This window comes from Myxocyprinus asiaticus, chromosome 26 (assembly GCF_019703515.2).
Source record: "Myxocyprinus asiaticus isolate MX2 ecotype Aquarium Trade chromosome 26, UBuf_Myxa_2, whole genome shotgun sequence".
Lineage (NCBI taxonomy): Eukaryota > Metazoa > Chordata > Actinopteri > Cypriniformes > Catostomidae > Myxocyprinus > Myxocyprinus asiaticus.
In genome coordinates, this window is record NC_059369.1 from 22,578,827 (window position 1) to 22,591,763 (window position 12,937).

A 12,937-nucleotide genomic window follows, 5' to 3' on the forward strand; every position below is an offset into this window, starting at 1 on the left:
CACCCTTCTGAATGCTACATTGCAGCATGGTGACTCATTGAGCCCACCGCTTTTAGCTGGGACACTGGCGATAAAGTATTTAATGCAGCAATTAAAACCAACGTAATGTCTGATGACTGTCAAATGGCCATTTTCATCCCTGCTCTGACCACGACAATCACGGGCTGGTAACATTAACACGCTGTAATAAAGACACAGGCACATCAGCATTTCTGCCGACACCTAGATTTTTATGTGCCTAGTGGGAGAGTGCTGCTTGTTGCCATGGAGTCGAACCAAGACAACAGTAGATCAGAGGTCAGGGTCATGCTCACCTGTGTCTGGTGCATTTAAACCAGTTGAGGATGTCAGTGCACCTGGTGTAGTAGATCTGGTCAAAAGGATGAGCGTAGGACTCCTGAACGGTCACTGCATAGCTGAGAGAGGGAAGGAGTGGATACATAATTAATCATTATGTGTTGATCACTTATATTAATTATAGTGAATGATCTTGTCCCTTTGCAGAAAAAACTACTGTATATATATCTAAGAAAAGTATTTGATATTCTTGATTCTATTTCAGAGAAACAAAGAATTTGTTGGTCTGCCACTTACCAACATTACCAGTACTGCATGTCTATAAAGTTCTGGGAAAATTGTTTTCTTAACACATTTTTGCAGACTTGCATGTCTGTGTTTGCGTTTCCCATGCTTTTTGATTAAAAAAATAATAATAAAAAAAAAAGAAATGTGCTGTTGTTGTTGTTTTTTGTGCAAGTGCGTTGAGTAAAAAGCCATTTTGTTCCCTGTCTAGTGTCATTATATACTGTAGAGTGTCATTATATACTGTAGATTTGCATATATTGTATGAGTGTCATCCACAAAAATTGCAGAATCCAATAATTACACATTATTTAGTTTTCTTTCCTCAAAGAGGAACTGAATGCATTAACATGTAAATTATGAGATTAAACGTTATTAAATATTTTAATCATTTGACAGCCATTTGTCATAATCTGTCACAATCAGCTTTGAATGTTCTGATCACAATCACACAGAACAGAATGGAACTGATATATTGTCAAACTGAATGGATGAGTTAAAAGCGATGAAAAAAATTAAATGTAATTCAACTTGAGCATTAATATGTTAAATTTGGCAATATTTAATATTGTGGAATCAATAAACTAGACATTTCCCTTCCAATGTCTTGTCTTCTTTGAAAACAAAATTAAAAATTCTATATTAAATTGTTGCCAATAGAATGGAAATAAAGGTCGAAAATATTCTCTTTAAGTGAGGCATTACAGCTTATTCATCTCTTCAGCCCTCGCTCCTCCCCTCTGCAGAGGGAATCATTTCTGCTTATTTTTTATAACTGATAACACCCTTTACAAATAACATTTCTCAGTCAAAACAGATTGTGCTGGCCAATTGGCTGCTGTTCTGCTGTCTGCTTTATTTGAGCAACTTATCCCTACTCTCTCTCCCACACTCACACAAACAAACTAAAAGAACATCAATATTGTTCTGTGTATTTAATGACTGAACCTAATACCTGTAGGCAAGTGTAACCAAATCAACCCTCCCAACACAATCATTTACATCTCTTCAACTGTCCTATTTAAAACAAATACAGTCAATAGAGCAACAAGCGAACGTAAATCAACTAAATCTCTGAGATTCTGTCACAATTCAGGGGTCTATATAGAGCTGTTTTACTACTGATGTACCAAACACCATGTTATAGCTTACATCTTAGATTACAGGGCAAATGTTTATACACTGTTGCAAATTCTCATTAAGTATGTAACATCAAATATATAAATGAATAATCTTAATGAACACTGCCAACCCATAAAAAAGAAAAAATGCAAATGAGATCTCCTCAACATCTGAAGTGTTTCTCCAAGACACAGCAATGAGATTCAATGGAGAGCAAATTGAGAATTTTGCATAGGCTTCCTGCTTCTCAGATTTATCCCCTGAGAAAATCTCACATGTCCCCTATAGATTTTCAGAAGAGATCTTAACAATGTCTTAAACTGTGTTAAAATTTGCAAAGATACCAAAGTCAATTTTATCGACTTTCAGTACGATTTCAGTACAAACTCAAACATTTCTCATCAAATCCTTTGAAGTCCAGATGATCTAGGTTATTCTATCCATATTCATTTTTAAATCTGTACTCTTTCTGCGTATCAAAAATTATCTAATTTGGGTTTTTATTTCTCCTATGGCATTTTAGGAGAAACATATGAGATAAAGTTGATACTTTAAAGAAACAAAGCTGAGAACTCCTTAAAAGAGCGATTCAATTATCCTCTGGGAAAACACATTATAATAGTGAAACAATCACATGTACATCAACCACTGCACTGTAAAGTTATGATCCTTTACTTTATCGACCAAAACATCCTTCTGGGTTGTTGGAGGAGCATGTCTATACAGTGTGAATACTCCAATAGATAAATGGAAGGAAAAACAGAGTTTAACATTAGAGAGTGCCCTTCTTTCACCTCTCCCAGTGGCTGCAGACATTGGGGTCATCGGGGTTGAGGCTCCATGTGCTGATAATGAGGCACATAACAGCCAGCACATGCAGGGCAAATGGGTAAGCCCGTACCAGCCCCATGACTCCTGTGAGAACGAGAGTGAGAAAAAGAGAGAAAGTGAGAGGCAAGGACATTTTTCGTCCTTTACCATTCTTCAGTGTTGGAGCACTTGCAATTATTGGAAGGAGATTACTTTTTTAAAGAAATTTTGCTGATATATACATTTTTTTTTTTTTAATTAATATACAATGCTGATATAGTCATGGTTTGCACGGCCCTAATGAGAACCGATCAGTAGCGATTTCTACGAGTAGGCAAAGGAGGGAGTGCCTCCTCAAACATTCGTGTGAGGAAAAATAAACAACTATCTATAAATAAAACAAATAAAATATTACAAAATGTGAGCTCAAACAATGTGTAAAGCAGTCATATTTCTGCAGTCACTCTGTCAAACAGCGGCACCAGCGGATACATTTCAGAGGGAGGCAGCATCTCTCACAGTATTTTTGTTATTTTATTAAGATGTTATTGCATTTATGAGCAAGTATGTGACTTTTTTACATCATATATTTTTATGTAGGACTACGTTTTTATATGGGTTTAACTGGAAAGCTATGTAAATGTCAACTGGAACTGAAATAGGAATTTACATTGGACTTGGAAAAAATAAATAAATTAATTAATTAATAAATGCTGAGGTGGCACTCTACCTCCTCATTTTAAAAGTCCACCACAAACCACTGGAACCAATCTGTAATTTAAGTCAATTTTCAGTAAAAAAAATTAAGGCTGGGTAATTATGCAGATTTCCTGATTTGATTCCGATTCACAAGTTCTCAATTTGATTCGATTAGATATTGATTCATATGGGTATATTTCAGATATAATGTCCCTTTTTCTTACATATGAAAGAAACTCTCTCCCAGCTAATGCTGTTAATTATACAAGGGACCTTCTAACTAGGTACATTAAGAAAATACACATTTTACTAATAATATTTTATTACTTTTTTGTTGTTTTGGTGACATTTTAGCTTTTAAAAAATGAACAAATCCATGTATTCAATCAATAAATATGATATTATATTGCATTTATTATTTATTATTATTTTGTTACATGTAAATTGTTTAACTGCATAATTTGTACTGTTTACAAGTATTTATACTGATTTGATGAACACATGCTTAAAACCGGTACTGTCTCTTTAAGACAACTGGCATTTCTGTAAAGAGCTGTAAATAAGCACGTTAACAATAGAGGATTCGAATGGCTTTACCTCATCTCTGCTATGCATGATTAGAATTAAATGTTTCTTTTTTGTTGTTTTTGATCAACAACTGACTGTAAAGGGTATTAAAAAGAAACATTAATCAATGACAAATGGGTTGCGTGGATCTCAAACATCACAAACATTTTACCCTCAACATGCAGTGAAAGGATCTCATTGCTGAATAATCCACAACTAAACTTCACAATCACTGGTGAGTGAAATCTGAACATTTACCAGCAAGTCGCTAAATATATACATTTTTAGTCACAAAGCGCAAAATTTGGTTGCAAATGCAAGTGATTTCCTCTCATTATAGCAGAGGGTTGTGCATAGAGTAAAAGATCGATCTTGTGATTTAAGAATCAATATCAAGATCATTCAAATGAAGATAGCGATGCATTGGAAAATCTATATTTTTATCCATCCCTGGTAAAATCTTGATGTTCATTACACATTCATGAGTGCTGTGCACTACTTTTTGGTCCTCATTTAAGATTTAAACTGATTAGGCACTATCCACTGCCATTGCATTGAAAAGATGGACAGAGATATTAATTAAAACATCTCCTTTTGTGTTCAGCATAAAACAGAAAGTAATAAGGGTTTGGAATTACATAAGGGTGAGTAAATTATGACACAGTTTTTGGCATAAATATTCCTTTTCTTCACCAAGTGGGCACAGTTATCAGATGATGACGATAATCTCGAAATGGCAAAATATTGTCTAACACTAGCCTTTATACACATTACAGGAATGCTTGTGTGTGTCTGTATTGTAAAACGTAAGGTGTAGCTCTGGATATTTGACCCATGACAGTGATGAAGGACTCTTTGAGACCACACAGAGTGAACCGTTTGTTTAAACTGTCAAGATGTTTCGGTCACACTTTATATTAGGTGGTCTTAACTACTATGTACTAACATTAAATACATACAAGACTATGTATTTACTGTGTAACTACATGTTGTTCTGCAAAATGCCCACATTTTCTGCTACTGAGGTTGAGGTACGGGTAGGGTTAGGGTGAGGGGTAAAGTTAACAGTGTATTTTCAAATGTAATTAAATGCAAGTACTTTAAATGTAATTACAATGCAACAACATGTATGTACATAATAAGTACATTGTATCAAATGGTTAAGTACATAGTACTTAAGGCCACCTAATATAAAGTGGATCTGATATCTCATTAGACACATGATGGGAGATGAGCATGTGTGATGAATTGACATGACAGTGACAGATGTAGAAGGGCACATGAATGACACTGTTCAAGCATAGGATGGCGAAGCATGAAAGCACACAAGAAAAGGAGTTTGGTTAATTGGGCACAACTCCGTTTTTTCTGCTCTGATGTGTCTTATAGGAAGGAATCACAATTACCATTACAAGAAAAACTATGTGAATGTTTTGGTTAAATTGTCCTGCATAAATTGGTCATAACATTTGAATAACACACAAAAAAATCAATGATACATTTTTATTTTCATGTCTTTGTTGAATACATTTTGTAAACATGTAACTCCTGCAACCGTAAAACCACTAACTATCCTGCTGAAGTGTAAGTGAGCATGTAAATGTACACATTTATATAATATTGTGTATTTTATTGGACACCATGTAAACCTATTGAGGTTGTATCTCTGATAACATGGGCTTCTACACACTTGTCAACCCGAGGCCATCTGCAGGTCGCTCACACGTGAGAGAAAATCAATATCTCTATCCCTTCCACTTCATAATAGTTCTTTCAAAAGCAGAGGCTGAAGTCATGTTCATTTCTGTAAAAGGTTCATTTACACTGACACCCTTTGAAGATTTTTTATGATTCCACTCACACAGTACTCCAAATCCAGCTGTGAGACATATCTATTACAGTAACACTGTTATGATAATATTCTGATCAGCTGTAAAACAGCTGTTTCCTAATTGGTAAAATGTTGATATGTGCAGTTAAGCCTTAATGATTCATTTCTACTCAATCTCTAACCCTGAAAAAAAGAAAAATAAATAAAAAAAAAGATATATATATATATATATATATATATATATATATATATATATATATATATATATATAATTGTAAAAAGTGGTAACTTGCAATTGTCGCCTTAAGGAGCTTCTGCCTGACATAAACCTTAAAATAGATTTTGTTGGTGTAATATTCAGGTTGATTAATGTATTCAGGTTGATTCAGTGATGTTTATTTTTTTTACTTGAGTTAGTTTAGATGTTTCAACATGAAGTATATATTTTTTAATTAACTTTTTTCAGTGTATACTGTTAACAAATTGGTAACATGCAATTGTTATGTTAAATATCTATTTCTACTTGAGCTAACCTTTAAAACTGCTTTTGTTGATGTAACCTAAAGTATTCAGGTTAAGTCATGTTAAATAATATTTTTTACTTTAATTTAGATTTAATTTGGAAGTTACCACATAAAGCACATTTTTAGGTTACCTGACAACATATTTCATTACATTCAACAAACAAAAACTAAAAAGTTAATTTAGACGGGACCACAAATTCAGCCTGGATGTTTAATAGAGTTAGAAATGGTGCATACTATTTAGTGATTGCAGTTGCCACTGATTTGTGTGACTAATCCTTTAATAAAGGCCAGTTCTAAAGCATAACAGTTTCTGATAACACTGAGTGACATCAAAAACATAGAAGTAAATGTAACGTGACATATAGGTGGCAAAAGCAATAACACTAGACATGATCAGACCCTTTCTGCTGAAATGAATTCCATGCATTATGAATCACTGATATTCATCGTAAGATCACTTAGCCTTTAATCAAAATGGATCTGCCGCTCTCTGTTATCCCCATAGACTTGCAGTGATTCTTGAGCATGAAAAATTTTGCACTGTTCTCATGGCTTTCAGTAGAGTGCCGTAATGAGGCATCTGACATCAAATTATTCTGTGGCTCCTCTTGAAGTGCAGGTTACTCTAATGAACACTGATTTCTAAGAATTAACGCTACATGGATCTGACTGGCATAATGGTGATTGTGAACGAGAAGAGACAGGAGGAAAGGAGACAGATCCCATTCGGACTCACCTCAGACCAAAGGCTGCAGTCCCTGGAGGTGTCTGCTTTGGAAGATCACTGCTTGCTTGAACCAGACAACCAGACGCAGATGAGCTGGAGACCAGACAGACCGAAAATCAGACTCAAAGTAAAGAGAGGGCACCTGGGCATTGAGAGAAAGAGAGAAGAAACAGTGTGTTCAACTTTAAAACAAGAGAGCACAAGAAAGCAGAGAAAGGGTGTAACCGGCAAAAGGGAATAGAAGACTGAGAAAAATGGAGGAAGATGATTGATTGACTCTCAGGAGAAGCACTCAGAAAAACCAAACATAAGATGCTCCCCAATGAAACAGCTTCTAAATCCCTAATATTAAATCTAAACTGTTCCTCCTGCTTGGAGGGCATGAAACACTGGGCTCATTCACCCCCTGCTAACACACAAGGGTGAGAGCTTACTTTACCTTAAGAGCATGGAGTGTCATTACTTCTCATCTCCTAGCAAGCACAGGAGAGCATTCTCAACAATAGCAGAGGAGAACAAGCTATTCATGGCCATTAACGGCACAATAACAAGTACCACTGAGCTGACAGCTCTGGTCTAACTAGGAGCCTTATGTTCCTCAGTCTCATTATGTGGATCCTCATTATGCCTGTGTTGGGGCACAGGTCATCTTTACGAGGGTCAGGACACTATGAAAATAAAAAACACACACACACACAAAAAAAAAAAATGCTATGGATGTCAAAAAAAGATGTTGGCTTTTTAATTTTTTTCTGCTATTGGGATTCAATATTTATTCTCTAGCTCCTTCAGATGCAGAAGAGAGCAGGTGGAGAGCCGCAGGCGAAGACACCAAATGGAAAAAGAGCAGGGAGATAAGCTGGAAGCACACTGGAGGGGACAGGCTGTCTGAAAGAGACCTCTTCCACCAGTGCTCTGTCTACATGATGAAATGTTCACCTGGCAACCTCTAGAGCTACTTGGTATTGTTTGTCTGGGTTACTCTACATGTTAAGCTGCATGGAAGAAATCTGCTCAATGCTGCTCAAAATGCTAGAGATCTGCCGCTTTGGGATGTGTCTGTAAAATGTACAGCAAGCATGTTGTCACTGAATGATTTCAGTACACAGTATTCAGGTGATTGTGATGAGGAGGAGGGCATGGCCGGGCCGTGATGCTCCATTACAGCCTGGCCACGCCCTCCTCCTCGTCACAGTGATATATGTGACTGACAATCTGATGTAACATATTTATTTAATTTCGCCTGTTTTATGCCAAAAACAAGATTAATTTTGAGATAAGTCATTTATTTTCATTAAAAAATGTCAATGTTTGAGAAGTTTTTGGGAGCAACGCTGCAAACACAGAATACTATAGTCTGTGCTAAAGCAGCAGCCATCACTAAGTCAATACAATCATCATAATATGCACAGTTACAATTAAAAGATACAAACTTTATATCCAAATGGCCATTTGGTATGCATACAGTGTCAGAAATGATGAGACAAAAGATCCAAGTGTGGAGGCAAGGAACAGTTTATTTATTAAACACAGCAAGAGCTGGTGAAGCGTCTGGAGTACCCGGCACTGGCTGCAGCGTGGAGGAGGAGAGTATATTCATAGGCTTGTGTGCATAGTGGAAGTGTAGAGTGCAGATCCACGAGGAATCCTCTGTAGAGTGGTGTGTTCGTAGGTCTGCGTGTGTCGTGGTAGTGTGAGAAGCAGATCCAGTGTAGAGAGGTAACCACTGAGGGAAACTGAGCGAACCGTCAAGGAAAGAGAAGCAACAGGCTTGAAGGCCTAACCACAATCTAGACACAAACAGCGAAGACTGGCAACCAATACAGAGAACACGATACAAGACTGACTAGGGCAGAGAGAGAGAGAGTGGTAAGTAACAACACTTGACAACAATCGAGCAACGAACACAATACAGAGTGAGGTAAATATAGGCAAGGAACTAATAGCGATCAGGTGCAGCTCGCTGAAAGCTGGAGCGATCAGCATTCCCATGGAAACAATCAGGGTTCCCATGGCAACACTGATTAAGTGAGCCAGTGGCACCTGAATCATCAGAGGAAAAATGTAAACACAAACTGGAACAACCAGTGGACTCACTGAGACCGTGACCTCTTGGTGTACCCAGAAGAGTTACCATGATGAAGATGGAACTGATTGATGAGGGCGTGGTCCAGAATGTCCCGGGTCGAGACCTAGCATCTCTCCTCAGGACCATAACCCACCTAGTCTACCAGGTACTGAACCCCTCCTCCCCTGCATCTGATGTCAAGTAACCATTTAATAGAATAGGCCGGGGCTCCCTCCACAAGGCGGGAGTGGAACTGGTGCGGAGGGATGAAAATTAGACCGGATGATGGGCTTGACGTGGGAAACATGGAAAACGGATGGACATAACTGAGGAAAGGGGGAAATTTGAGATAGACCACCACCGAGCTAATGACCTTAGTGATGGGAAAAGGCTCGATGGGCCCAAGCTTACGAGAGGGGAGGCAGAGAGGAATGTCTTTAGCAGACAACCAGACCTTCTACCCACAGACATAAGCTGGAGGTTTAGACTGGTGGCGGTCTGCCGACTTCTTGACACGTGCACCAGTCCGGAGGAGGGATTTTCTGGCTATCCGCCAGGTACGACAGCACAGTTGAATAAAGGCGTGCGGGGAAGGGATCTGGGCGTCGGGTTCTTGGGCAGGGAACAGAGGGGGCTGGTAACCTAGGCAACTCTGGAAAGGTGATAGCCCCGTAAACGACGACAGAATGGAATTGTGGGCATACTCGTCCCAGGCTAAATGAGAGCACCAAGAAGACGGATTACGGGAAGCGATGCAACATAGGGTATTTTAAAGCTCTTGATTCGCCCACTCCGCCTGCCCATTAGTCTGGGGATGGAACCCAGAGGACAGACTTACAGTAGCCCCCAGCTGTCGGCAGAATTCTGCCCAAAACCCTAACATGAACTGGGGTCTCCTGTCAGAAACCACATCGACTGGGAGGCCATGAATGCAGAAGACATTGTTAGTGACTTCAACTGCTGTCTCCCTCGCTGAAGGTAATTTGGGGAGGGGGATGAAATGAGCCGCCTTTGAGAAATGGACCACCACGGTCATGATGACTGTGTTGCCACGGGATGGGGGAAGACCGGTGACAAAATCCATGGCAATGTGGGACCAGGGTTTCGAAGGGACTGACAGGGGTCGGAGGAGCCCAGCCGGAGGCTGACAGGAAGTCTTGCTTGATGCACATACAGGGTAAGCGGACACATATCTGCAAACATCCTACGCTAGTGATGGCCACCAGAATCGGTGTCTAATGAGTGCCTGAATACGAGCAGCCCCTGGATGGCAGGCCACAATGGATGAGTGGCCCCACCAGAGGACATGTGTCCAGACAGAACGAGGAGCAAATAACAGATCCATTGGCACTCGGCGGGCGAGGTGGTGTTATGCAGCACGGAATGGACTTTAGCATCCACATCCCAGGACACCATGCCCACCACCCGAGAGGCGGGAAGGATGGTATCTGGAGGGGCGGTGGAGGTCCCGACTTCAAAACTTTGGGACAGGGCATTGGGCTTGGTGTTTTTAGAGTCCGGATGGTAAGACAAAACAAAATCAAAACCAGTGAAAAATAGTGCCCAACGAGCCTGTCTGGAATTTAGACGCTTATATCCGCAAAAATATTCCAAATTCTTATGGTCAGTCCAGAGCACAAAAGGTACCCCCGAATCCTCTAACCAGAGGCGCCACTCCCCCATGGCCAACCTGACAGCCAACAATTCCCTATTACCGATGTCGTAATTCTGTTCAGCTGGGGAAAGACGGTGCAAGAAAAAGGCACGGATGCATCTTCCCGTCCGAGCAAGAGTGCTGTGACAGAACAGCACTGACACCAAACTCTGATGCATCCGCCTCCACCACGAACTGATGTGAAGGTTCAGGAATATTAAGAATGGGAGCAGTAGTAAACTTCTCTTTCAATTTAGAAAATGTGTCTTCTGCCCTCGAGGACCAACAAAACTTGGTACGGGTGGAGTTGAGATCAGTCAGGGGTGCGGCAAGCTAGCTGAAGTTTCTAATGAAACGACAGTCAAAATTTGCGAACCCCAGAAACCTTTGCAAGGACTTGCGGGAATCTGGGATTGGCCAATTGGAAACTGCTCTGACCTTAATCGGATCTATGCGCACTCCCTTGGACGAGACAATGAACCCCAGGAACGGAACCGATTGCGCATGAAAAGCACACTTCTACACCTTAACGAACAGTCGTTTCTCTAGCAGTCACTGAAGCACCTGCCTGACATGCTGGACATGGACTTTGATATTATGGTTAAAGATCACAAAAACAAATCGATCGACCGTGTCCCAAAGCACATCATTCATGACATTGGGGGAGGTGACCAATATGAAAGGCATGACTGAATATTTAAAGTGCCCCCTATGGGTGTTAAAGTCTTCAACTCATCCGCCTTCCTGATCCAAATCAGGTGATAAGCATTGCGTAGGTCCAACTTCATAAAGACGGATGCTCCCTGCAAGAGTTTGAAAGCTGAAGACATCAACGGCAAAGGATAGCGATTCTTAACCGTGATGTCATTCAGCCCCGATAAACTATACAGGGCCTAAGCAAGCCGTCCTTCTCCACGAAGAAGAACCCCGCTCCTGCAGGGGAAGAGGAAGAGTGGATGAGACCAGCTGCTCGAGAATCATTAATGTATTTATTCGTGGCCTCCCTCTTGGGAGCAGAGAGCGAATATAACCGACCTCGTGGAGGAGAAGTGCCAGGGAGCAGATCGATTGCACAATTGTATGGGCGATGAGGAGGAAGGGTCACGGCATGACTGAACACCGCCCTCAGATCATGGTATGCCACAGGTACTCCAGATAAATACACTAATAGTGATCAGGTGCCATTTACTCGCTGAAAGCTGGAGCGATCTTTCCCATGGAAACAATCAGGGTTGCCATGGCATGAGCCAGAGGCACCTGAATCATCAGAGGAAAAATATAAACAAACTGGAACAAACCAGCGGACTCACTGAGACCGTGGCATACGGTGTCAATTGAATATACTTTTGTGAACCCAGCCAAAGCCTAGCCACAAGGAAAGCGTGCAAACTTTATTTGAATTGGTTTTTTTTTGTTATTAAAATGTTTATTGATTCATAAATTAACACAAGAAATACAACAACATCTATATAATGAATCAAAAACTTTAAACATTATTCCCCCACTATATCCCCTCCCCCTACCAAACTCTCAACCCACCCTGACCCCCCCCACGAACACCCCTGTGGTCAATAGAATATAGACACACACAGAAACTAAAACAACAACATAAAATAACATACAATAATCAAGTATAATAATAATAAAAAAATTAAAAAATTTGGACCGGTCAAAAACCAGTCCTTCATGTACTTATCTACCAAATCCATGACCTCCCTATCTCCCAAAATACAGAGTCTGGGGCAGAACGAGACCTGAGTGCCCAACACATCACACACAAAACTTTGCACCTTCAGCCAAAATTCTTGGATCTTAAGGCACCCCCAAAAAACATGGATGGTGTCTCCATCTTCAGTATGGCATTGCCAGCAGATGGGTGTGTCCTTAAGACCAAGCCTATCCAATCTAGAGGGGGTCCAATAAAATCTATGTAAAATCTTAAATTGCATAAGGTGAACCCTTGCATCTCTAGATGCAGACTTTATGTTTTTTAGAATCCTTGCCCACACTCCCTCCTCCAATACCAAGTTTAAATCTTTCTCCCATAATCTTTTAAGAGAAATTTAAAGCTCCGTCCCCCAGACTCTGAATTAACAAGGAGTAATACACTGATGCCTCATGACCCTTCCCAAAAGCAGCAATCACCACTTCCAGAGTATCTGCTGCTCTAGGGGGGTGTATGCTACTCCCAAAAACCAAGCAGAGCAGGTGGCGCAGCTGTAAATACTTATAAAATTGAGATTTGGGAATCCCAAAATGTTGAATCAAATTTTCAAAAGATCTCAATACTCCACCCTCATACAGGTCACCAAGTGTATTAACCCCCCTCACAATCCAATCTGACCAACAG

At 40.1% G+C, this 12,937-nt stretch overlaps 1 protein-coding gene across 1 annotated transcript in view; it reads right to left on the reverse strand.

Annotated features, from left to right (window-relative positions):
• LOC127417252 (multiple epidermal growth factor-like domains protein 11) overlaps window positions 1-6,987 on the reverse strand; it is a 133,823-nt gene extending 126,836 nt beyond the window's left edge. Inside the window, exons 1-3 of the mRNA XM_051657129.1 lie at window positions 6,875-6,987; window positions 2,499-2,619; window positions 315-416 (exon numbers count right to left, since the gene is read on the reverse strand). Coding sequence (XP_051513089.1) covers window positions 315-416; window positions 2,499-2,614 — 218 coding nt within the window. The 5' untranslated portion in view covers window positions 2,615-2,619; window positions 6,875-6,987. The remainder of the gene's footprint in view (window positions 1-314; window positions 417-2,498; window positions 2,620-6,874) is intronic.
• Window positions 6,988-12,937: the final 5,950 nt, after the last annotated feature.